At 44.5% G+C, this 26,388-nt stretch overlaps 2 protein-coding genes across 2 annotated transcripts in view; both read left to right on the forward strand.

Moving 5' to 3' along the window:
• The first annotated feature begins 3,900 nt into the window (after nucleotides 1-3,900).
• Nucleotides 3,901-9,168, forward strand: LOC139339348 (ETS domain-containing transcription factor ERF-like). Its single transcript, XM_070974917.1, has 5 exons — nucleotides 3,901-3,958; nucleotides 5,424-5,655; nucleotides 5,989-6,112; nucleotides 6,971-7,061; nucleotides 8,837-9,168. The coding sequence occupies exons 1-5, from the start codon at nucleotides 3,901-3,903 to the stop codon at nucleotides 9,166-9,168; spliced, it is 837 nt and encodes a 278-aa protein (XP_070831018.1).
• Nucleotides 9,169-10,183: 1,015 nt separating this feature from the next.
• lig1 (ligase I, DNA, ATP-dependent) overlaps nucleotides 10,184-26,388 on the forward strand; it is a 43,491-nt gene continuing 27,286 nt past the window's right edge. The window contains exons 1-16 of the mRNA XM_070974916.1: nucleotides 10,184-10,352; nucleotides 11,009-11,077; nucleotides 12,117-12,297; nucleotides 14,858-15,023; nucleotides 16,553-16,684; nucleotides 18,291-18,656; nucleotides 18,820-18,928; nucleotides 20,265-20,351; nucleotides 21,528-21,584; nucleotides 22,343-22,401; nucleotides 22,970-23,083; nucleotides 23,254-23,420; nucleotides 23,798-23,874; nucleotides 24,064-24,155; nucleotides 25,472-25,571; nucleotides 25,783-25,868. Of these exons, the coding sequence (XP_070831017.1) occupies nucleotides 10,336-10,352; nucleotides 11,009-11,077; nucleotides 12,117-12,297; nucleotides 14,858-15,023; nucleotides 16,553-16,684; nucleotides 18,291-18,656; nucleotides 18,820-18,928; nucleotides 20,265-20,351; nucleotides 21,528-21,584; nucleotides 22,343-22,401; nucleotides 22,970-23,083; nucleotides 23,254-23,420; nucleotides 23,798-23,874; nucleotides 24,064-24,155; nucleotides 25,472-25,571; nucleotides 25,783-25,868 (1,879 nt within the window). The 5' untranslated portion in view covers nucleotides 10,184-10,335. The remainder of the gene's footprint in view (nucleotides 10,353-11,008; nucleotides 11,078-12,116; nucleotides 12,298-14,857; nucleotides 15,024-16,552; nucleotides 16,685-18,290; nucleotides 18,657-18,819; nucleotides 18,929-20,264; nucleotides 20,352-21,527; nucleotides 21,585-22,342; nucleotides 22,402-22,969; nucleotides 23,084-23,253; nucleotides 23,421-23,797; nucleotides 23,875-24,063; nucleotides 24,156-25,471; nucleotides 25,572-25,782; nucleotides 25,869-26,388) is intronic.

Here is a 26,388-nt window from a genome sequence, read left to right on the forward strand (position 1 = left end):
TCCAACTCAATTAGAGGCATGCATAATTGATAGCTGTCTGGGAGAGTATTTGTATTTACACTGGAATTAAAAGCCTCCGGTGTCAGCTATCACATCTGAGGGACGATAAGTGTGTGTGTGTGTGTGTGTGTGTGTGTGTGTGTGTGTGTGTGTGTGTGTGTGTGTGTGTGTGTGTGTGTGTGTGTGTGTGTTCTGGGGGGATGTATAGGGATGCATGTATATCATAAGCCTAAATGGATTGCTGCTGTGAGTGTCTTCTCCTTTTCTGCTGCAGTGAAAGCTGAATCACAGTTAATCCAACTACAAACAAAGCAGCAAAGCTCTTTGTTTGGATTAAATAGTCCAGAACGATCTTGTAACCCGTTTCTCACTCACGTCACTCTGTGGAACATATTTCCCGCTTCCGTTTATCGACATCTTATTGTTTTCATTGGGATGAGGTGATCATTTGAAATGTCTGATACTGGTGCAGATCTGATAACTGGGTCTCCAAAAAGAAGAATAAGATTTATGAGCATTAAAGGAAGAAGTTTGACGTTTTGGGAAATGCACTAATTTGCTTTCTTGCCAAGAGTTTGTTGCAGAAATATGAGCATAATTACCTTATTAGCTTCAGCACCAGGACCCCCAGAAACCTGATCAGATTCTTCCTGAAGGCTCTCCTCAACAACCCGTCCTATATACTTTACTGTTTTAACTTTTTTAACTTTTGAGCCTTTTAATTTTTAAGGCTCTTGTTCAGTCAAACTCCTGTGTACATTGTACATCTGGCAAATAATTCTGACTCAAGTTTGATATAACATGATGTTAATTAGCTGACTTTAGAGGTGATGGTGTTCGGATGTTGTTACCTTTGGTCAGAGCTAAGCTAGCTGTTTCCCCTGCTTTCAGTCTCTGTGCTATGCTTGGCTAACCGGCTGCTGGTGGTGAGTGTTCAATCTTCTCATTCAACTCTCTTCAGGAGGGTTGCCATTAAATGATGTTGTTGCTTTCAATGTTGTCCAAAAACAAACAGCCTCAACAACTTTGCCTACATGAAATCATCTAAAATTGGCATTTTTTTGGTTTAAATCAGGAACTATTTAATCATAGAATAAGCAAACAAGATTTTGAACTTCTCCAGACGTTCAATGCCAACATTTCTTTTTGAAAAAGCAACAACTTTTCAACGTAAAATGACGACGTTTCGAGTTTAAACACTGATTTGAACACATGTCCCTGCAATATAAGATTTAAATGCTGTCATAAAGAGTTTCTGAGGGGGTTTCTGCACAAACTTCAAGGGTGAGAAAAATAATAATCTCTCAGTTTTATGATTTCTTAACCATTTCTCAGGTCTGAGATGCTCTTTTTAGAGTTTCACTGGAATAAGACAAGTGCTTGAGACTCCGGTGCTTGAGGGACCACCAGTCAGACGTCTGCTCGAGCAAAATGTGTCACCGCTGCCTCCACCTCTGACAGCCTCCTGAGCCCGTGTGGCGGAGTATTGAACAGCCTGTTGACCTTGACCAAGGTCACGTGTGCTGAGTGAAAAGCAGCTGTAGTGGAGTTAAGTGTGGCTCTGGTATTGAGTTCATCACCTCTTTGATTCAGCGAGGAGAAAACCTCCAGTCACCTTCACCGCGCTCAATCATTTCTTCCCCGTCGGCTCGCTGTAATGCGCACCAATCCTGCCCGTGTTGGAGGACCTTCACCTATTTCCTCCCAGCTTATTTTTTTCCTTTTCCCTTGTGCTTCTCTTCAGGTGTGACCCTTTATTCTCTCACTTGTAATGATGGTAATCTAAGCTTATTTCACTGCCGCCCGTTTAACTCTGGATAATAGCAGCAGTTGACCTGGACTCGTCTCTGCTTACAAACAACTCCCACTGAGCATCCCGTAGGGCTGCTTTCTAAATTAACTACATGATTTCCAAAATACCGAGAGAAAGTGAAGAATTAGCCAAAGTTGGTGTCATTAGATTCCAGCAGAACAATTATCGACTCCCAAATATCACATTTACAATCATATAAAACAAAAACAGCAGCACATTATCACATTTGGGAAGCTAGACCCATTGTGTTTTTTGCTTGATTAATGACTTAAATGAAAACAGAGCTGAAACAATTAGTGTATTAATCGATTAGTCAATTAAAGATAAATTAATAAGCAACTATTTTGACTATCAATGGATAATTTAGCATTTTTTTTGGCCGAAAAATGCCAAAACATTCTCTGATTTGATGCCTGATCTGTGAAAACTGACATAGATATCATAGATTTATATTGATTATTAAAACTGTTACAGATTAGAGGATTTTTCTTGATGCTTTAGAGCTGAGACACTTTTTAAGACATGTTTTTTTTTTAATGTTATCCAATACTTTTCTCAAAAGACATCAACACAATCAGTGTAAGATAATTTTGGCCTCGTCTCCCTGATTCTGGGAGAGAGGGAGGGTTGCGGGAGAGAGCTGGGGGAGGTGGAAGTGTGTGTGGTTGGGGGTGAGATGAGATAGAGGGTTTAAGATTCGGTCCATCCACCCTTCAGTCTTCACAGACTTGAAGTGGGCCGGCAGACAAACTGATCATTGTTATTCATCTAACGAAGCTTTTCCACTCCAATCAAGGTAACAGGACCAATTGAGTTATTATTACACTTCCACAGGAGTCTGTAATTAGCTCGCTCTTTGTAAACGAGATGATTGTAAGGGAGAATTCTTTGTGAGTGATTAGTTAAATTACTACTTTATCTACATTTTTTTAAGTCCCCTCTCGGTGCTTGACTGGCATGATGATTTTTCTTATTATTTGTAATGGTGGCAATCAGTGTCATTCTGGCTGTCATTGGACTGATGGAGGATTTAGATTTGGATGTTCAGGCACGCATCTGATGCTCTTATCCAATAGAACAAGCTTTAATTTATCAGTGACCAGCAAAACAGCCAATAAAAAGGGAGGAATACAAATGTCAGAGCCTGAGTTTGCATGAAATTGCAGAGGGAACATTGAGTTTTGCTCTTGTTTGCACTCCTTTTTCAGCCGGATTGGATTGTTTTCTCACATTTTAATTACTTTATTCCTTTTGAAAGAGGAGCCTGTTTTTGTCTAAACTGCGTCCTAAAAGTGAAACGTCTCCGGCTCGGCTCTCCCTGTTTCCCGGTAATGTCCCCGTGACCCTGCAATGATCATGTGTGAGTGCAGAGCTGCACGGGAAGGGGAAATAAAATAAGAGCTAAGGGGAGACATCGTTTTTTTGTTGCTCCAAGATAAGAGGATATTACAGCTTGTGGAAGAGGGCTTATAGGAGAGCAGACATCATTCACTGGGGGAAAAGGGTTATGTGAAGTACTTCTTGAAGAGATGAGTTTTCCGCCTTCCAGGGAAGATGGTGGGTGTCTCTGCTGCTCCGAATGGCCCGGGAAGGTCATTGTGTCTGTGGGTGGACGATGTGTGTGTGTTTATAGGATGAAACTGAGGGAAAAAACACCGAAAATACGAAACAATATCTGCAGGGAAAATGATGCTTTCGCACATTTACATTGTTCTAATCACAAACCCGCTACTGACTTAGTAAATGTAATTTCAAGCACATTATGAACTGACAGAGATCTATAAACCTTATATTTATTTACAATTATACTGATATTGATGCAATATACCGTGTGGAGAGTCTCTGGGTTCAGATTTGTCCTTAAACTAATATGTGTGGAAAACGATTTCGCTTCATAAGTGATACTGAGGGCAGAGGCTGCTGTAATCGGCCGTGCTTTGCTATAATGGCTAGCTTGACACCAGATGACAGATAATTAATGTTTCGTCTCAGCAGCCTCTTCTCGTCTCTCACCTCTCTAACTTCAGTCTGATGATGATGACAGCGATGAAGACGTTTTAGGCTTTTGTTCTGTGCTGTGTCTTCAGATGCAGTGCGGCTGCAGCTCCTCTGTTGAACACCTTCCTTCGCCTTACTGGAGCAGAAGTAAGTGTGTTTTTTTTCTTCTGTGTGTTCGGTAATTTACATGTGTGTGGGCTGGCATCTGTGTGGGAGACTGCTCACATTTATAGAAGAGTTATTGTATATTTATTATTTGCAGTGTGCGTCTGCAGCACAGTATCATGATAGAAACAGATAAATCCATGAAAAACATATACAAGCCTTTATTATAATTATTATGACAATATTAGCAGTTATGCTGCTTCTTCGTGTGATTTTTAGCGCCCCCTTTAGCTCAATGACAGTCACTTTTCTCTACTTTGGTTTCCATAAGTTAAAATCGAAGGTATGGCGTCAGCTACGGAGGACGAGAGGGAACATCAGTTAGTATTATTTTTGTTTCTTTCTCAAGATCACAAAATAAAGTTGCTTTCTTGGCGTTACAATCAGTTTTCATTGCGCTGCTGGCGGCGCACAGAGCCAACCACAGGTGCACCAAGTCTTTAGGAGCTAAACTGAAGAAGCAGGATGTGAGGCGCATGAACTCCATTAACCTTTCTTTAAATGTCACGTCTAAATGAAGAAGCTACACGTATCGACAACGCTTTGTATTAAGGTCCACTTACTAACGTCTCAATCTGGGGCTAAGAGTTGCTCTACTGATATGCATGCTAATAAGCAGCTAGTTAATGGTGAACATGTGTGCAGTAGCATAACCCGAGAAATAATCACGATGTGAACTTGACATAATGAGTTTGAAACAGTTTCCTCTTCGAGAGGGAGTGATTAGTTTGAGCTCATATAGCAAAGCTTCATGATCACAAGAGAAGATAATTGCACGTGTCCTGTCTGGCCCTGGATAATGTTTAGCATGACACGTCCAGCTGAAACAATTATTCGCCAACTTCTCTGCTTCAAAAAATGTGTTGATTTCTCATTTTGAGGGGTGAAATGTTTCATTTTCCCGTCTTTTGTCAACACCGAACAGTCATTTGTGAAACAGAAATTAACGAACAAATGGACAAACAAATGATCAGCGGGGATGAAGGTCTCTCAGCATGTCAGCCGACTAATACCATCAGCTAAATGTAGCAGAGTAAAAACTAGAATAATGTAGTAGAGCTCAGGTGAAAACTGTAAAAGAATAGTTCAACATTTTGGGAAATTCACTTTCCTGGAGAGTTACTGCTCTCACGTCTGCACAGTAACTATGAAGCTGCAGCCAGCAGCTGGTTAGCTTAGCTTAGCATAAAGAGTGGAAAAGGCTAGCCTGGCTCTGCTCGGCATGTCTAATGAACGTGATGTTGTTTGCTCAGTTGTGTCATATTTACTAAAAAGCCACAACAGAGGTGCATAACTCCTCCGAGATTCATCAGAAGTCAGACAGACAAATGAATGCGTCCCTGGCTGGCCGGGGCAACGCCACACCACCTGAACTTTCATTCATGAGCGCCGAGCAGCATGTCAGTGACCCCCCACTCACTATCAACCTTTCTTCTTGTCTCTCCAGCAGTGCTGTTCCCGGACTGGGCCTACAAACCGGCCTGGTCTCCCGGCTCCAGACAGGTCCAGCTGTGGCACTTCCTGCTGGAGCTGCTGGGGCGGGGCGAAGGTGGGGCCATCGGCTGGGGAGGGGAGTGGGGCGAGTTCGTCATCCGGGACCCCGAGAGGCTGGCCAGGCTGTGGGGGGAGAGGAAGGGCAAACCGCACATGAACTACGACAAGCTCAGCCGGGCGCTCAGGTGATGCAAAATGCACGAGTGCAGTCGATTCATGCAGAATTCATCCACACATGCACACACACAAAAACACCTATGGGCTGCAGTTCTTTGGCGGCGAGTGTGTGCGATCATCTCTCTCTGTGCAGCTTCTGCCTCAGGCTGATGCTGTAAATAAAATGTACTCCTCCAACATTGTGTTGTCAAATTAAAATTTGAAATCTGAAATGCCCATGGATGCAGCACACGCCAGTCGGGACGCACTTTTATCTAAAGTGCCCCCGTAAGAACACGAGTGCATACCATAGACGGACACAGAGAGCGCGCAGTCTGACACAGAAAACATCTCACTTCCAGATACTACTACAACAAACGCATCCTGCACAAGACCAAAGGGAAAAGATTCACCTACAAGTTCAACTTCAGCAAACTCATCCTGGTCAACTATCCAGGACACCCGCCGCCGCCGGCCGGCCATCAGGTCGTCACCACGTCTTTCCAGCTCATATCACAACTTAAAGGGCTTGACTGTGTGGAAAACTGGCTTCTAGCTTATATCACCTTTTAGATAAAATGATTTAAAAGCGCCGTTCCTTCAACTGTGGCCTTATTTTTTCAATTTCCTCATCACATAAGCTGCAATTTGTCAGTTTTCCAAAACATGGGTATAGTCCTTTAAGAAGAGTTTTATTCCAAAAATGCTCCAAAAAAAATATAAAAATTTAATATTCAAAACTGACTTTCTTTAATGAAAACAATTACTTCAGCTTTATCTTTTAATATAAAACTGGCTGACTTGAATGGAAATCATTACTGGAAGTTTATCATTTAATATGAAACTGACTGATCCTCTAATGTCGAGGGGAGTCAGCGTGTTCAAGTTCCATCACGTTCGCAGGCAGACCGAGGGCTTAGGTTACATACTGCCCTTTAGAAAACACCACACTGTGTTTAATTATATCATTCCTTCTGTAAGAGCGGGGATTAGCGGGGATGCACTTTGACTGCTAAGGTGGAAAAGTGCTGAAAAAAAACACCCCAGTTTGGAATAAAACTCTTAACGTCATGCATTATCGTTATTTTTTGCTGTATTTCAATTATAAATGAGGCCGCCAGTGTACAAAATATCAGGAACACCTTCCCGCAGTTAAGTTAATGTCTGAATCATCCAAAGTGCTTCTCAGCCTCCTCTGAGCTGCTTTGATTTCAGTGTATTTAACAACTCAAATCCAGAGCTTCGCCTGGTGTTCTTAACGTTTTGTGCACGCGGCGTCAGGCTGTGTTTCACTGAACGCTCCATGTTCCCATCTCATCCTCCGCCCGTCCATCCACCCCCCAGCTGGCACAGAGCGGTCCTCTTCCCTTCCCCCTCGTCCCCGCTGAGGGCGGTGTTCCTCTGTGTGGAGGAGCAGGGTCAGTGATGGACAGAGGTAAGAGCACACCTGTCACAGTGTGTGGCATTACGTTTGTGTTGCAGCTGCCTTCATGCTGCCTGTCGTCTGTGAGCGAAGGAGGAAACCAAAGTGAGGTTTACTGAGAGAAAACTTTAAGGTGTTTTCTAGATTTTTCCCATGAAAACACTCAAACCGACCGACAGCGTGCGATTTTCTAAAAACGTCCTGACTCGTCCAGCCTGTCTGTGGCACACACTGCTTCCTACTGAAGACGTGAACCTGAAAAATAAATCTGCAGCTTCATTTCAGAATAAGAAAGTCTGTTTACAGTATCAAAACCAGGGATTGCAAAGTATTTCACAATGAAAAAGAAAAAAACACAAGGTCATATTGTTGATTCACACATAATTTGTGTGGGGACTGTTTTCAGCGGCGGATTGATACACGTTAGCGATCACAGGAGCAGGATGGTGCGTTTGAGTTCAGGGTCTGAACACGCAGAAATAAGAAACGTCAGGCTTTGGCTGCACAAACAGTACTTCAGTTCATTGTTGTACTCTGCTGATGAAGTATTCGGTGAAGGCAGTACCTGCAGTATTAGCCGGACTGCTAACAGAATGCTGCGAACTTTGCAGCTAAAACTCAGCTTTTCACTTTTCCACCCTGCTCATATTAACTCAGTTTGACATCACAGCACTCACGCTTAAACGCTCGCACGCTGCAGATTTCACAAGTCCTGAAGTTTCCCTCAGAATAAGTCACCGGCGTGATATTTTTTTCTGTTTCAAGATGAAACACAGTGTGGAAAATAAGGCAGGGCAGGAGTTCAGGCTTGACCTTGAAGACAAATTTCTCAAAATGAATAAATCCAAGCATGAGTGATGTAACTGTGGTGCTTTTTCAGCGTCAACACCAAAATCTACTGTGCACCTTGAAAACTGGAATACAGCAGGTTTATTATTCTGGATTTATCGAGTTACTGGTTCTGAAGCGCATCGATTGTGCACTTTCTTATGAAATAAAAACAATAGGATTCTGACATGAAACACATCAAATGAGATTTCTTTTGTCAAAACATCTCAGCTCAAAGGATCCTTGCTGGTGTCTGCCGAAGCTTTCATCCACATCTCACAGGCTTCCTCTGCTTCTCATCGTTTGTTCAGACGCCATGAAGAACGTTGAGTTTAAAGCTGGACTGTGAACCTGGAGTTCAGCCTTTTTTTGTTCTTTTTATTCTTTGACTTCGCTATAAAAATATGTCATTTATATTATAGAGCATCAGCTAAAACTTTAAGCTCCATCCAATGCTTCAGGTGCATTCTGGCTGTTGGTTTTATATATTTTGCTTTGTTAATGATTGTCGATTATGTATCTGAGCTCATGTTGTCTTTTATATGTCAGGAAACATTGTGCAGTAACTGAGTACATTTGTACTTAAGTACAAATTTGAGGTAGTTGTACTTGAATATTTTCATTTCATGACACTTTATACTTCTACTTCCTTACATTTCAGAAGGAAATATTCTACCTTTTAATCCAGTACATTTACTTAAACACTTTAGTTACTAGTCAAGACTATTTTAAATATTTTTGCACACAGAAACATATTAAAATGTTCATTCAGTGGCTCCATCTTCTTAAATATGAGGTTTGCTGTTATTCATTTTCCTTTTTTTTCAAATAATTAAAATGTCTTCGTAATCATTTTGAGGTTTGGATGAAACACCTTCTCCACCTCTGACATCCTGAAACTCATGAAGACAAATTATTTATACTCTGACTGATGTGACTCTCTCTCTGTGTCCTGACAGCAGTCCAGTCTGTCCCTTACCCCTTCCTGCTCCCGTGCTGCCTCCCCAAGCCCATCCCTACGCCCCGCGCTCTCCACGGCCACTTCCCCTTCATCTCCACCCCTGCACGTCCAGGACCCAGCCTGAGGGAGCTGAGGGGGCTGAGGGAGTCGGGCCTCCCACCACTGGCCTCGGCCCTCCACGTCAGCGCTAACGGCTGGCCGCACAAGAGCCCCGCAGGGTGGGATCTGAACCACATCAGTCGAAGCCTGTTTGGTGGAGTGGAGCAGACTGAGATTCAAGGAAAGGAGGGGAGAGCGGGGAGGGAGGCACAGATGGGGGAGAGAGAGTGAAGAAGAGGATCAGACTACAACAGATGGACTGCTTTCTCTCCTCAAATCTCCCAAATAGCCTCTACGCTCTTTTAGCTCAATGTACAGTAGTTTATTATTCACTGCATGTGATACACAGACTTTGTATTTATTGAGTTGGACCGTGACGTGTGCATTTTTATTTGATAGAAATATTGAGGAGGCTGATTTTCTTTTGTCAGCACTTCACGCCACAGTCGGGGAATTGCACTTGTAAACAATTAACAACATGGCACTTGTGTTTGAGTAAATAAAGCAGTGCACTCAACTTACATTATTCAGCTGTTTGTCTTGCATTCCTCGCCCTCCTTCCTCGGGCTTCATGAAAATAATAAGAGCTGCATAAATGATGCATTCAAACAGCCGCTGTGAAATTTTCATGAAAGGAGCTTTCATGTCAGCTTCTGCAGCATCAGGACGAGCCGCCAGTGCTTGCAGTTACCACTCCGACGCAGCAGGGGGCGGTCGCATCTTTGGCGCCCCGCAAACTTTTCACAGCGCAGCTTTCCCGGGAGAGAGTCAGAGCTGAGATGTGTGACACTAGAAGAGGTCTCACTCGGTTACATTTTTCAGGTACCCTTCAACCAAATCAGTTTAATGGGAATACTGAAAGATAGGGTTTTCCCCATTACTGTTTTAAATGAATAAGTTTATGTCTGATTACAATATTCCACGTGTCTTTACTTGCTGGTTTCTAGTACTCTACATTTTTAGTATCAGTATATAATATTTCAGTACTGCAAACGATATGAAAGCAACATCGATCATAATGAAGTTACGTTTCCTTACTGCTGGTAAATTATATTTTTTGTATGGTATTTAAGACTGTTCGTCGGGCTCAACATGTTCACTTTCTTCTTCTGTTCTAAATCAGTCCAGCGTCAACCAACTTCCAGCCGTTAAAACCCAAACCGAAAATAACCGCTACGTTTGCAGACCGGAAAACGGGTCAAACTTTAGCTAAGTGAGTAAATCCTCCTCTCTTTAGACAATCTTTGGCTGGGATGTCATTTTGGCGCCGAATATTCCAAGTGTTTTGTCATTCTGCAGCGCGGGAGTTTGTGTTGTGTATGTTGATGTTGGACCTGTGTTATAATTCAATTATTAGTTTTACGTTAGCACCAGGCGAAGGAAGAGTTTGAAGACAACATGCAGCGGAGCATTGCGTGAGTACAGAGTTGATAACTCGGAGTGATTTCCGTTTAGCTTGCTGTTGGTTGTAGTCTTTGCTAGGTGACGTCTGGATCTGTATTAGCATTCATTAACTTACAAGCTAGTTAAATGCACTCTAAGTTGTGTTTAGGGGTCTCAGAGTCCCTACAGGAACGCGTAACGTTAGCTAGCGGAATATTAGCGTTAACTGCTCTGCCGTCGAGTTTTCATTAGCATACATTAGCCTCCGTCGTCTGTTTTGGTGAGTTAAAAGTGATTCACAACAGCGGAGACAGACGCCAAACTCTTGTGAGATAAATGTACCGACCGTCTGTGGCCTGAACATTGTCCGTTCCTTGTTTGGGAACGACAAATGAAAAGTTTAGACCCAAGCAGCCACACGGAAGTACTTTAACTGTAGTTGCGCGAGGCTTGCTAAGCTAGCAAGATGGCTATCTATGACTCAGCTACTCACTTAATGTAGTTCAATGATTAAGCTACCAGCTAACGTAACCTAAAGGTACACACTAATCAGCTGCTGCTGTTGTCAAAAACCCATAATTCTATGGTGGTATTACCTTTCTTGTACATCGATGCTGATGTTCAAATGCTAACGCCCATCAGGCTGTTAACTGCTTCCTGTCTGTGTCTGTTTATCCTCTTCCATCAGATCATTCTTTCAGCCCAAGACCAAAGACAAGGATACTCAGAAGAAAACTGCAGATGAACCAGTGAAAAAGTAAGCTTTTCCTTTCAGTCACCTGTCAGGGTTCACTGTGTGCATCTGACAGGGACATTAAACGCAACATCATGGACATAATCATTGAACTGCACTTACCTGAACTTGAGATTTGGTGTTTTACACACATGCACGTGACATTTCTCACACATATCCATACACAGCTCACCCAGGAGCAACTTATGATCCTCTCTGTTAACCTTCTCTGTTTTTGGCATTGTGTATATTTTGGTTTTTGGACATCTGCTTATTGATAGTTTTACACCTGCACCTTTCTTTGATATCTAATCTACAAAAGTTCATGTCAGATGAAGGTCTATAGGAGAAAGTCACGTCCATTTGCATTGATTTTGTAGCTGCTGGCACTAAAAACTCTGATACAGATCTCCCTTCTCCAGTGAACCCATTGATAATGCTACGGTTTAGTTTCTACTTTTTGAATAATTGAGACTTCTGCAAACTTTTGTGCCACTTTATAAAACTGTCAGCTCAGCAAAAAATGGGAAAAAAATATGTACGTTAAAAATAAATACTTGGAAATAACTGCATTTGTAAGACGGACATACAGATTGGCCAATGTGGCTGTGATGAAGAGTAAATGAATTTTCAAACACATTTCAGTGTCGAAGCCCCACAGACGGCTGGAGTCTGTGCAGTTATCTCTGAATCGCTCTGAATCATAGATCTCTGTTGCACAGTAAAACTTTTTGTGGCCAGTAGTTATGCATTACCAAAAGAGCTGATAACTTCTGTCTCTCATCCGCGAGCTGCTTTGATGATAGTCTTCATTATCTCCAGACTCCCTCTATTACTCTTCTTTGTGTAATGATCTTTTCATCATTGCTTCGACCTCTCTTTTATGACTCTCGCCTTGATTTTAATACGTCTCAGTTGTTTTTTATTGCTCTTGGAATTGATTTTATAATAGTTAACACAGCACCTTGTGGCCGTGCTTTTGAGCAGTTTCATGTAATTGAGGCGTATGGCGTTATTTATTTGAATTACATGGTCTTAACCGCGCGTCCGTGCTTGTATCCAGACCTGCCAAAAGCCCTCTCAAGGTGCAGAACGGAGTCCAGGAAGCTGATTCACCCATCAAGAAGGTTGCCAAACGCAGCCGTCAGATCCTGGACAGCGACGACGACGAGGCGCCGGCCGTTAAAGAACAAGTCGCCACCAAGGGACAGGGAGACAAAGACGTTCTTGGCAAAGCAGAAAAGGTAAGAGCCGCCTTACGCTCCCTAATTCAGACATCAGAGTCTCTTTGAATGGCGAAATTCAAAAGTGGCATTTGTGCAACAACAAATTGACAGTTTCATGGGATGCCATTTTGATAACCGACAAAGCAGACGACTTGTGTTATGATTATGGAAGAACAATTGCCGGCCGGCTTCCTTTTCCTCGCGCGGTAGAAAAGTCGTTGAAACGGTTTGTAACCCATCAGGTGTTTTAAATCCACATCACCTGCACACGCTGAACATAATAAGACCGCTGGAGCTCCTGTCGGCGTATCAGCGCCTATTGTTTATTCAACGGTTGGAAAAACACTGTTGCACAAAGGCGCAGTAATTGTACGGTGAATCACTGCATGGAATGCATTTGTCAATAAGCCACATAATGAAAAGAGCTGATTATCGGCTCTGGCTGTCGCTCAACCACCTGTTGTTTGATAAACACTTCTATTAACAGCCCCCTTCATTTTGTTTGTAATATGTCAGAAATTATTCATTATTTGTCCATCGAGGGAAGAGATTGTGACGGATACAGCGTGTGAGTCACCCCGCATCACTTTCATATGGTTACAGTTATTACGTATTCTTTTGTGATTAGGTACTAATACTGATAGTACTAATACATGTGTATTAGTATGCTGGTGGCCACAGAGCAGCTCCATCAGAGATAAACGTAAGGCAGTAAGTAATGATCAGATGAGCTGCTGTGAATGGTTTTAACACTGTTAGTCACGTAAAAACAGGCTGTTATGTTTTTTTTTTCATGGGCCGTGATTCAGTGTTTAGGTTTGTTTCTTTACACACTTTACACTTCTTTACACTCTGCATTCGTACTCTCCCCACGTGTCGTTGTCGACTTCTTTGCTTCCTGTCTGACTGTCGCAGATGAGAGCCGTCGCCAGAGGGTTTATGTTCTTCGAGTGTCTGTCCATCTGTCCGTCCATCTGTCCACCGTGACCTCCCATTTTTGTGAACTCTCCGAACACCTGAGGGGAATTTCTTAAAATTTGGCACCAGCATTCACTTGGACTCGAGGATGAGCTGAATGGATTTTGACTTTTGACTCCACAAAGCAAATGTTTGGCTGTAACTCTAGATTTCACACACCAATTCTGACAAAATTTCCCACAAATGTCTCTCAGGGTTAGGGCCATAGCTCAGGAACAGAAGGCAGATTGTGACCATGTTTCACGTTTGGTCAGATGCTGAATTGGTGACTTGAAATTGGGCTGATTATTCAGATCTTCTGTGCTGACGGGTGTGTGAAGCTCACATGTTGTACAGTTTGTAGCATTGTTGTTCATCAGCAGCTCGTTGGTTCTGCTGATATTGAGTTTCAGGTGCTGGTCGTTGCACCATGTGATGAAGCACCATGTGATGAAGCTCCAAGTGAAGCCAGTTTCTCACTGGATCATTCACGTCAATATAGTGTGAACTTCCACTTCACGACATGTATTATGGGTCTGGACAGACGTGGATGTAAAGTGCGACGCGCAGCAGTGAGGCCGTACCTGTGGTCATGTTCTGAAGCGTATCGTGTGGTGTTCAGGTGTTTAAGCTGCCTCGGATTGGTTTGAAGTGTCTTGTGCAAGTTAACCTTGTGCTGTAAAAACAGTGAAGATCAGCATCAGTTTACATCAATTTTTATTGAATAACAAGTTTTATTCTTTACATTAGCTGTGTGGTTCTGGCAGCTGCAGGCTATACGGACCCTTGCTTGGGAATCACTGGTATAATGAGCAGCTTTATTATGAGACTGACCAGCATGTTCCTGTGTGTGACCTTCATCAAGGTCATCCTCATCTGGAATGCTGCAGTTCTGACCACTTAAGCACAAGCTACATGTGCATTAGCCACGGTTTTGTCGCAGCTCTCAGGTGGTGCTGCGTGGTTATGAACAGATTTTAGCTGATGAAGAAGAAGCCCGCAGCAGTGATTAACTGGGAGTATTGAGACATTTCGTGTGTGTTTCAGGCCTCAGAGCTGACTTTCAGAAGTGCTTGCCGGGCTTCCCGCAGCAGCGTTCCCTGTCTCCTCTCATTTTTTCCCTCCTAGCAGCCCACTCTAAACGACGCGCTTCATTGAACAGCAGACTTGTTTCCTCGCTGATGGAGGTGTGTGCCGTTCAGGGCTCGCAGTATTGTTTTCCAACACTTTCTAAGACTCTGGGTTACTTGCCTCATAGATGGATGATTGTTGAGGTTTCTGCTTTTCTGTATTTTGCTTTCATGCTGACAGGTCATTGCTCAACTTTTCAGAGACAGTCCGTAAACAAATGAGTCCTCCTTTTTTTGGCAGAAGATGCCACATCGAGGATTAGTGCTACAAACCGTCCACAGTGATCCACATCGCACCGTTTCAGACAGCTGGACAGCTGCTGCTGTCACTTCCTGCCTTTTCATTGTCAGCTGTGTATGGAAATAGTCTAAATGATTACAATTTTGAATTAATTAAAAGAAAATCTGCAGTAATTTGAGACGTTGAGGCTTTGTTTATGCTGCCTCTTGTCACAACCATCACCAGCGCCGACACTGCTCGTCTTTTTCAGAAGGACGATGTGTTCAAGGCCGTTCCTACCCCCCTGTCTCCTCCGCCTGCCCCGGCCACCCCCGTGACCCCCGCCACTCCAGCCACCCCGGCCTCTTCAGCTTCACCGGGGACCCCCGGCACCCCGAACTCCATCTCCCCCTCTGGGATCGTCAAACGAAAGACGGGTCAGTATGTGGTCAGCTTCCTCTGCTCGTTTTCCTTTTTCGCTGGAAATGAACTCTAAATCTGTTGTTCTCAACTTTTCCTCCAAAGTTGCAGCATTTGTGAACTTTGACACCAGCTGAGGATTGATAGTTTTCCCGCCCGAAGCTATTTTGGTTGATTACTTGTTAGCAGGAGCTTAATGGCTCCAAATCCTCATTATTTCACAATGAGGGGAAAACAAGACATTTGTCACAAACTGCATGCATGAAAAATTTGCTGAGCAGAAACAGCCAAGCACACTCTCCACCCTTGTGTGTCATTTATCTCTTGACTCAAGGAAACCTTTAGACCGACAACCAGTACAACACACTGGGTTGCATTTGTGTTTACCTCTGCTGAACCACACTCTGAGCCTGCATCATTATTTTTCTGCATGTATTTGCATTGTGCTAATAATATCATCGCTGCATTGTCTTGCGATGTATGGTTTCTGCTGACTGGGCCTTAATGGAACCAGCAGAGCAAGTCATCCTATTATTGCAGCTGATTGTCAGTGTGTGGTTCCCTTTTGGTTCTGAGGCTTCGGTAGCTTTCCTAAAAAACAGCGTGAACATATGTAGCGCTGATTACCGTGCAGCTGCAGTTCGTTCACGACAGCTTGGACGCTTCACACGTGCAGGATCCGAGCAGAGGAAAGCCGCTGCTGCAGTTTTTCTGCCATGCGTGTTCATTATCTTTAAAGTCTAAATGAGATGTATGTTTTAACTGTCTGCATTTAACATGAAAGAGAATGGCAAAGTGTTTTTTAAGTGGAGTTTTGTACTGTTTTTTTCCACGTCGCGCCAGGAATGTAGGATTTTCAACAGAGGGTTTAAGCTGCTTAGAGTTGCACAGATTTCTAGCATCGCCGCTTTGTTTTCATTTGGGAAGCACCTCCTTTCTCACTTTGTCTCCTTCATCCTACTTCTGCAGCAGGGAAGCGGCTCATTCTCTTTTCATCATCCCATGCTCTTTCCGTTTGATGACTGCGGTGTTTGCCTTCTGCAGTGGTGCGTCGCCACAGTCAGCGCCCTGCCGCCACCACCACTGGAGAAAACATCACATTAAAGCAACGCTCTAATTTGACCAGAAATTGCGTTCTTAATGTCCCGGGCTAATGCTTTCATTATAATATCTAGAAGAAACACCTCAGCAGTGCTACCTGCGCTAGAACCCTAACAAGAGGCGGACGTGGAACCAAAAGCAAAATTAGCCTGGAGCACCACTGCTGCATAAAATTACAGAGGAAATTACACTGGAACCCTAAGCTGCTGTGCTGCATAATATCTTTCAGGGTGGAATTAGTGTTTTCATTAGCAAAGTACGTATCTGTGATTCTCTTTTTTTCGTTGCCCTACATCTGCACTCAGGGAGCAGACTCGCCCTGTTTTCATCTCCACATTCTCTTTCTGTTTGATCGTGGCGTGATTTCAGTTGGGATGCCTCTCACTTCTTTTTTCTTCTTTCCCTCCTCTTTTTTTTAATTTAATGCCCGTCCTGACGTGCGCAGCGAGGAAGATGTTCCCGAAGAGGAAGCTCGATGAGAGCGGGAGCGGCAGCGAGAGTCAGAAAGAGGAGGCCAAGGAGGAGCAGGGTCAGCAAAACAAACGACCCCGTGTGGAGCGCAGCGCTGTCAGCGCAGGTACGCCCTCACCTCTGCTGCGAGTCTGATAACAGGGCTGCAAAGAGGTCTCTGAAAATGGAAAATGAACTGCACGGATTTCAGATCTTCTAGGAAATTTAGTACACGTTTAGTCAGTATTTCACAAACAAGCAATTAAGCAGATTATTAATAATGATTATCAGGCCCTGACAGTCAGTCGGAGTTAAAAAATCCATGAAAAGAATCTCTTACATTATCAATGTGATTCTGGCTTGAACCAACTAAAGCATGAAAAGTCCCATCATCATGTAGTTCACTCAGTCACTGCAACGCTGACACTCCTCCAGCCAATGAGCAATCAACACACACACTGATACACACTGTATACATTCAGAAGAACCTGAACAACTCAAATTGTGGAAAAGAACTCATAATACTACATAATACTCACAGTGCAGATGATGGTATATCTGTGGGAATGTCAACACGCACGGGTGGCGTCTTGTCGTCATGTTTTGATGGGCTTTAAGTGTGAACACGTTCACTCCTCGCTCCGTATGACACGAGCTGTGGGCACCAGTAGATGCTCAAATAGAGCTAAAACGATTATTGGGTTAATTGACAATCAACAGAAAGTTTATCAGAAACGAAGACGCCAAACGTTCTTTGCTTCTGGTTTCTCAAATGTCAGTTTGTTGTTCCTTTTGTTCAGTGATGAAGTAACAATGGACTGTTGGTCAGAGTAAAAGTAAAAACTATTTGTAGACATGTTGGGCTCTGGGAAGTTGTGAGTGGTGTTTTTCTTAATTTTCTAGCATTTTCTGATTATAAGCAATGAATGGACTAATTTGAAAGACAGAGAGAGAGAAGGAAGCTGAGCAAAAACAGCTGAGAGTTTAAAGACGACAGGAAGTGAGCTCTCGCCGTTCACTGCCTGCAGTCATAACGCTTTGTTTAATCCCACTTTGACCTTTCCATTAAGAAGCCGCATCATGAGCCCAACCCCTCTGAGTTGTGGCTGGAAAAAGTTGAATTTCAAAGCAAAATGTAGGAACTCTGCTCTGTGACCTTTGCCATTTGTTTGGGATTTTTACCCCAAACAGCTCAAAGCAGCGTTTCCTCCATGCGGACGTTTCCACCCTCCGTTAAATCCACCCTGGCTTTGCATAATCCTGTTTTTACATGATGTCTTATTCTGGCCGAAATGACAGTAACGAGTGTGCAGAAGCAGTTTTCCCGCAGTCAGCACCTCTGAACCTGAAGCAGCAGCAGCAGACAGGAGCATGGCCTCCCCCTCCTCTAACACGGGCTGATAAAGTACCAAAAGTAACTTGGATTCATTCGAAGTTGCGGATGAGAAAATTAAAGTTTCATGTCTGGCTCCTCACTGAGCCGGCATCATGACCCCAGCTCTGTCCGCTGGCACTCGGTGCTACAAGTTTGTCAATAGTAATTTCTCCCTTACCTGACTCTCGGGTGAAAAGGAAACCTCAAAAATATAACCTGCGGCATTTATTGAAAAAGTCTGTTATGTTGAAAACCTTCTTCAAACATGAGCTCACAAATAAGCCGGGTCGCCCTCAGTCAGCCTGCTGGCATTTATCTCTTCAATGACTCCTCTTCCTCTCTGTCTCACCCCGTGCAGGGAACCCCGATGAACCCACGGAGGAGGGAGCAAAGGAAGAAAGAGTTGAAAAGGCAGTGACCGAGGATAACGGCCCAGATGAAGAGGTGGAGAACAAGAAGAGAGAGGCAGGGGAGAAGGTCGGGGGGGAGGAGGAGGAGGAGGAGGAGGAGGAGCGGGCGGAGAGGAAGAGCTCTGATGAGAAGGAAAAAAGAGCTGAGGAGGCGGTAAAGGAAAATGAAGCAAAGGAGAAGACGGATGACGGGAAAGGGCCTTCTGCTGCCAAGAAGGAGGCGCGAGAGGGAGAGGAGAGCCCGAAAAGTCAAACGGCAAAAGAGCAGAAAGATAAGGAGCCGCCGAAGAAAGCCCCCATCAGCAGTTTCTTTGGTGAGGAGGAATTTGCATAACTCTATGTTTGCACCCAAAAAAAAAAGTCCGAAAATGTGCTTTGCTTTTATCAGTTAGGAAAGACAGCAAAATGTTGTTGTGCCCCAGCCCCGCCTCCACGCTCACCTTCCCCGACGTTTGTTTCTTTTTTTAACAACAACAGCTCCCAGAAAAGCTGCAGTGAAGACGGAGAAGGCAGACAAGACCGAAGGAGAGAGGAGGAGGAGCGCGGAGAGGAAGACTTCAGCAGAGGAGAGCAGAGACACCAAAGAGTAAGACAAACAGGAAGTCACACGCAGCCTCGCCCGCCGCTCAGCTGTCCGACAATGAGCTCTCAACCTGTCCGTGTTGAGCTCTTCGGCCCTCCTTGACCTTTGACCCCTTTGTCAGAGGGAGATGGAGGAAGCTAACTTGACACTGTGGGGCTGGAATTGATGGTTATTTCCATTATTGATTCTGATCTTTCTGACCCAGTTCGTTTGTCTGCTCCTTCGTGTTAGCTCGCTCAGCCTCTCTGACGTTTCTGTTAAAGTTTCAATCAAGCAAGATGGCGGAAAATATGCCAAAAAGGTGTTGACAAAATGAGAAAAGCAGCGTCGTGTTATGACGACTGTGGAGCTGCAGCTGTATTTATATCACAGCACAGTCACATGACATGAACCTCCAGTAATATTACAACAATCAGAAAGTCAGATAGGCACGGTGACCCCCTCTCAAACGGCTAACCGAGGGGAGATTTGACCTGATCCTAGAACAGCTGAGCCAACACGAATTTGTTACGTATTCGTTATCAGGAGGTCAGACATGCATCAGTAGAGCTGCTCGTTTTTTTGTTGGAAGATGATCCCGTATCGACCGACCGACGTGGCTCCAGATGCAAATCAAAATGTGAAGCTGTCCGTCCTCTGGTGCTTTCAGCCAATCAGTTTCTGTTTATTTATTCAGATTATTCATGTTCCTGTTCTCAGGGCCTCGTTATCTGACTGTTGTATGTGAGGCAGCGCTTTTATAACATGCAGATAAACCAGGAGCAGCGGCGGCCTGTTACCGCTTGTCATTTTCAGGTCATGTTAACTATTCCAGCCACAAGCTATTTTTAGCTCCAGGATTGAGGAAATGCATTTTTCATCCCCCTAACTATTTATTTTTTATCACTGCCTTGTGTGTGGGAGTGATCGGCATCGCATACAAAGGACGCTTCGCAGCCATAGAGCCTCTCCTCGTATTGAATTCAGGCAGCGGTATTTTGTTTGGCATCTTGTGTGAGGAAAAGGAGAACTTCACTTATCTGGCATCTGCTGCAGCAGAAAACCTTTTAACAGTCCCAATCAGTTTTTTCTTTCTGGCAAGAATAAATGATCCTTTAACGGTGCTGACGCTCTTCTGTTAAATATCTTCTTCATAAGTACGAATGTTTTCTCCTTTGAGATGAACTTCGCTGCAGTTCAGCTTCTTCCAGTGTGAAGTGACCAGGAAGCTTTCAGATATCCCCAAAATCATCTTTACAGTTCCAGATATCTCATTATGATGACTCTCTGTCTGTGAGGGACTGAGCAGCCGTCACCATCACTCATTTGACTCTTCGTTTCTCGTTGTGTTCTTCCTCAGTGAGTCAACCTCAGGACAGGCAGACTACAATCCATCCAGGCCCAACTACCATCCCGTGGACCACGCCTGCTGGAAGCAGGGCCAGAGGTAAGTCCAGCCCACCTTCGCCTGGCCTGCAAATAACAGTTAATGTTGATGAATTGTAAAATCTGTAAAAATAAGTCTTAAAACCCGTGTTCACATCTTCATATGTCTCCTTTTGTCCGACCAACAGTCTGTACCCAGAGCTCAGTTATTTCACTGCCACATAAAATACAGAAAAGCATCAAATCTTCACACCTGAGAATCCAGAATTGGAGAAAACTTTTTCCTTCAAATTCAGTCTCCTCTTTCTCTGCCAATATTTATTTCCACTCTTTGCTTGTGAGAGTCAAAGAAAAGCAAAAATGCCCAACACTAATATCCTGAAGCAGTCACCAAGATGTGCGATAAAAAGCTCTTCCCCTGACAGCGATGGCGGTCGTGTTTGTTGAGGGATTTTATTCTCACCTCTCAGCCAAACTGTGGTGGAAACCGGCAGTTTGGCTGTGCAACTTCCCAGAGTCAAACATTAAGAAACTCAGAGGAAATCAATTTTTCAGACCAGGGAAGTGCTCAGACTCGGTAATGGAAAGTCATGGAAAAATCATTGAATTTTCCATCAAGGCCACGGCGCTGCTCAGGCCAGGCTCGGACTCAGCGCGGACGCCGTGAGCGCGGACGCCGTGCAGCGCGGACGCCGTGAGCGCGGACGCCGTGCAGCGCGGACGCCGTGCAGCGCGGCCGCCAAACACGTTTTGTGTTCTAACCTGCTTCTGGACGCCGCACGTCAGCCGAAAAGAAGACGCCGGATTGAGTTGTAAACACTTCTCTGTCGCTGAATAACAACCCTTTGGCAGATTTTCTCATGTTGTAAACAAACCCCATCTGCTACTCCAAAGACATGGGAAAAAAATAGCGTTGATAGTTATTTCAAAGACTGAGTGTTAAGAATATTTAGCACCTCCGTGGTTCACCTGTTTGCCCCCCACCCTCTTTATAGGGAATAATTGGGTTTTTTTTGCATATCAAACATCACTGTAAGGGCACAATTATCCCACCGTGGCATCCCTGACCTTTGTCCTGCTTTCATGGAGTTTTGATAACGCAGAATCAAAGCTCGCTCTACTGTCGCACTAATTGCTCGTCGCTCTGAACCGCTGAGTCAGCGGAACGGCGAGCGTAAAAAAAAAAACTGTCAGCGTAGATGCTTCGCCTGCTAACGACATGCTCATCACCCTCCAGAGTGCCGTACTTGGCGGTGGCTCGCACGTTCGAGAAAATTGAAGAGGACTCTGGCAGGTAAGAGCTCCATATGGAGGAAAAACGTGTTTTTTATTGAAATCCCAGAATGAGGAAAGCAACATTTAAGAGAGTAATCGCCTCTGTGTTCAAAGGATTTAATATATATCAAAGCTTTTTTACAAAATTACCACTCGGCTCCAACTCGGGCTCCTGCTGGGAATTCCTGGAGTATAATTAGAGAAGTGTGTCCCAGCCAGGGAGAGTGAGGACATTGGATTAATTTCCCGGGGAGGGCAGGAAACATGAAGGAATCCTACAATTAGGTCATTTTCGAGGGATGCTGGAGAATCTATTTTAACAGCTCCTTTCACACTTGAATTACCTTTTAATGCTTTTGTTCTCCGCAACTTTCTCAGAAACTTGGCTGATGACTTAAGCTAAAAGTGCCCAGAAGCCAAAAAGAAGTGCAGTTTTCGGAGCGTGATTCTTAGCTTTTAGCTCCAGATCGTACATTTTAAAGGAAGACTCGTAACTTAAGTCTCTTCCCAGAAAAGTCGCGCCTTCGCAGCCTGCCTTTGTACATTTTGAGGATATTGAGTGACAGGCTTCCCGCTGATGGCTTACATGTTTCCCAGCCACTCGTATTGATGTATAGCGTTTCATAAATGAACAGGTCGTCTGCTTCCCCTGCTTCCTTTTCCGATTAAAACCTCCAGACAAATCTCATTTCCCGCCTTCCGGTATTTACAGGACGGCTTTAAAATTCGTTTAACTCGCCTTCCTTGTCTCAAAGCAATGCCGTTGTCATTTTGCAGGCTGAGAAACATTGAGACGCTGTCGAACCTGTTTCGCTCCGTGCTGCTGCTCTCTCCAGGTAAATGGTATTTTATCTCTCCCATAATGCATGCTGATGTAGCTACACAGGCAGCTGGCTGCCAGCCACTCTATCAAGAAGATGATGATGAAGCCAGGTTGCACATAAAAGTGGGAGGATGAGTCAGTTCATTGGTGTGCGTTTGTGTGCGAGAGCGCGTACCTGTGGGATTCTGATGATGTGTGTGCTTGTGTCAGTGTTGCTCTGTGTGTATGTGTGTGTGTGTGTGTGTTTGATTTTGTGTGTTTGTCTGATCTGTTTTTTTTTTTTGTTTTTTTTTTGGCTGGTGGTGTCTGCGAGTGGATCTGATCATGTTTTTGTCTGAGTGTGTTTGGTGATATCTTAAGAGTGTGTTTGTGTCTGTTTGTCCATGTTTGTGTGTGTGTGTGTGAGTGTGTCTTTGCATGTGTCTGTCCATATGTCCTTGGTTGTGTGTTTGCGAGTGATCAGCGCTGTCTCAGGTTGTTGTGTGCTTCTCTTTGGAGGAATCTGCTTTTGTGTCTGTTTGTGTGTCCAGTTATGTGTTCTGTGCAGTAACGTGTGTGTGTGTGCGTGTGTGTTTTTCCAGATGACCTGCTGTGCTGTGTGTACCTGTGTTTGAACCAGCTGGGTCCTGCCCACCTGGGGATGGAACTTGGCGTTGGAGAAACGGTGCTGATGAAAGCTGTTGCTCAAGCGACGGGTAATACACACACGCACACGCACACGCACACACACACACACACACACACACACACACACACACACACTCCGAACCCAAACATTTGCTCGTGCTTTCCCAGCCTAACTGCTAACGTCGTCCTTCTCCGCTCATCAGGCGACCGCCATTTACCGTCTCGCTCTTGTTTCCAGGGCGACAATTGGACAAAATCAAGGCGGAGGCGCAGGAGAAGGGAGATTTGGGCCTCGTGGCCGAGAGTTCCCGTAGCAACCAGCGCATGATGTTCCAGCCGGCCAGTCTGACGGCAGGGGGCGTGTTCAGGAAATTGAAGGAAATTGCCAGCATGAGTGGGAACTCGGTGAGCCGCAGAGCAACATTTTCATTAGGGGAAGCAGTCCTGGGCAAATATTGTTTTCACTTTATTGAAGTCTCAGTTTTGGGCTCAGGGAGGGAAAAGAAAGGAAGCATTTACCTGATTGTGTATCGAACAAGGATTTATTAGTTTATTAGTCCACTTCACAGGGAAGAGGGTAATTTCTGGGCCGTTGAATAAGTCGTCACCTGGCTGGAATCTCTCAAGCAATTACTTCCTTTCTCAGCCCCCCGTTGCTGCTGGGTCTTTTTTTTTTTCTTTGGCGTGTTGGAGTTTGTATTCGCTGGTGACCTCACTCTTTTTGCATTCTGTCTCTCCTCGCTCCTCTTCTGTGAATCTCAATTTCCTCCCGCCTGCCTCAGGCCATGAATAAGAAAATCGACATCATCAAAGGCCTCTTTGTGGCGTGCCGCTTTTCCGAGGCCCGCTACATAGTCAGGTAAAATAACACTGTCTCACGCACATGCACGGCGGCCTCTGACCGCAGGTGCAGCCGCACATGCAGGCGCGTGTGCGCAGACACAAAGACATCACGGTGCCCTCTTAACTCCTTGCGTGCTGCTGTTGTCATGTGCTGTGGCTGCAAACGGGTGCTGACAGCTGCTGGTCTTGTGGTTTTGACGGACAGGTCGCTGGCTGGGAAGCTGAGGATAGGCCTGGCCGAGCAGAGCGTCCTATCAGCACTGAGCCAGGCTGTGTGCCTGACGCCCCCTGGACAAGGTAATCTTGGATTTTAAAGGATAGCTTCACAATTTCTGCACAATGTCTGTTTTAAAACAACGGTCAGGTACGTGTGTGGACACTGAACCGGTTCCTTCTGTTCACACCGGCACTCATACATCTAAACATCCCTTCCTCAAGTAATTCCAGTGTAAGTGACACAATCCACCGTCCTCATTCTGTGAACAATATATTCCAAAGTTTGTGTGAGTTGGACAAGCTGCTACCTTCCAAAGTAAAGGCTTTTTTTAAAGTCCCTCTCGGCGTTACAGTCCCTGCACCACAGCTCAGCCAGGAAACGCTGTCCAGAAAAACACAATGGGGGAATTTCATGCTAAAACGAGTGTGAGTTTGGAAGATCTCCACTCGATTTGTCTAACTCTGACTGCTGAAACCTCATTAGCTGCAGATAAACTTGGAGAATGTGTTTTTGCGGGGATTAAGGACGGCGGATTTTTCCATCTTCGTTTCCATTTGAGTTTGCAGAGTTATTATTGTTATTTATTTCATTATCTCATGTAAATACAAACACAGCTGCTAGTAATGATACCAATAATGGCTTTTATTTATAGCAGACTGATTAAATGTGTTAAATCCTTCTCTGCATTCATGAGGACAAGTGTCGACATGTGTCAACCAATCAGATGTGGTGATACACGACTAAATAAGTCCTGAGACATGTCGAACTAAAGGAAGAGAAGAAGAGCAGTCCCGAGGCGTCTCACTGGGCACATGAAGTCTCCTCACCAACAACACCAACAACACTGAGCCCCTGACTTTGTAAAGGAAGTTTTGTCTCTCACCACCTGCTCTCACCAACGCCACCTTCACCGAATTAAATAAATTCATCCCTGACTTATTAGTATTCGTGGCTTACTCACGACTGGAGGTGTGCTTTAATAAGAGTCAATTAGACCAGAGGCTCGGTGGGGAAATTTGCATTGATCTGTGGTCTGGTGTGGAAATGTTTTTCTTAACATTTTTCTTTATTTATTTAATCAGACAGGTCAACTCAGAGCAGATTCTTTGTGGGCCTGAAGTGGATCGTTACAATGAATAATTTATTGAGATTAATTAGTATTCAGTCATATTTTAAATATATCGTAATTATTAATGTTGGGCTGGGAAACAAAATCCATCCTTTGGCCTTCACGCTGATGCGACACCATACGTCACTGCAGCGCGCCGCGTCTTGTATATTTCCTGTTGCCTTTGAAGTGCCTCCGAACTTTCATCCAGCAAATGTTCGGTCATACAAATGTTCAAACGCTTGCACACATCTGTTTGAACTGCGTTTTTTCCCACCTTCCTTACAGGTTTCCCCCCCGCTGCGATCGACGCGGGGAAGGGGATGAGCGCTGAGAGCAGGCGGGCCTGGATCGAAGAGAAGAGTCTCATTCTCAAACAGACTTACTGGTAACTGAAGCCTAAACAAACCCTCGTTTCACTTTGCAGTCTCTCCTCTGCACCACTACAATGCCTCATCCCCCTTAAGCCCTGTCCCTCATCCTGCCTCGCTGATTCTGCTCACTTTCATTTCGGATGATATTGATTTTCTTATCTTTTTTGTTTTCCTCCCAAACACGCTGCCTCATCCCGCGCTCGCTCCTCGCCCTCTGCCGTCCAGCGAGATGCCCAATTACGACGTCCTTATCCCAGTTCTGCTCAAAGAGGGCATAGACCAGCTGCCCAATCACTGCAAGCTCACTCCAGGTATGCAGCCAATCAGGATGCGGAAAGGCTATGAGATCCAACACGGTGACTGGTGTGTGTTTATCGATCCTTTCGGTGGAGGGGAGTCGGTTATTTTAGTTGAGTCATTTATCACAGAAAGATAAAAGATAGCACTAAACTAAGGATTAGCTTCCAATTACACTGCTGTCAAACTATTTGTGACAAAGAGCTTTGGCACCAAAGTAGGAAATTAATACCAGCCACCATCTGAATGCTACTAAATTGGGAAACTAAATTGGCCCTTGTTGGTCAGTTAGATGAATCTAGCAGCTATTTTGGCAGGTAAACAATCGTTATTCTTTGCCTGTTCTGTTCTCAAATGTTAAAGGAGCCGCTGAATTTTTGGATAAGACCAGCCCGTTTTGGACAAAACGTTACCGTCCTTTCATATCTGGCTCTGTGCTCTCTAAGCTGCAATTAAGGGAATTTGTCTGGTCTATTTCATTATATCACTCCTCTGCTTCTTTTTAAGATTAACTTAGCAGCGCCGCCCAGGGGG

Source organism: Chaetodon trifascialis, chromosome 11 (assembly GCF_039877785.1).
Source record: "Chaetodon trifascialis isolate fChaTrf1 chromosome 11, fChaTrf1.hap1, whole genome shotgun sequence".
Classification (NCBI taxonomy): domain Eukaryota; kingdom Metazoa; phylum Chordata; class Actinopteri; order Chaetodontiformes; family Chaetodontidae; genus Chaetodon; species Chaetodon trifascialis.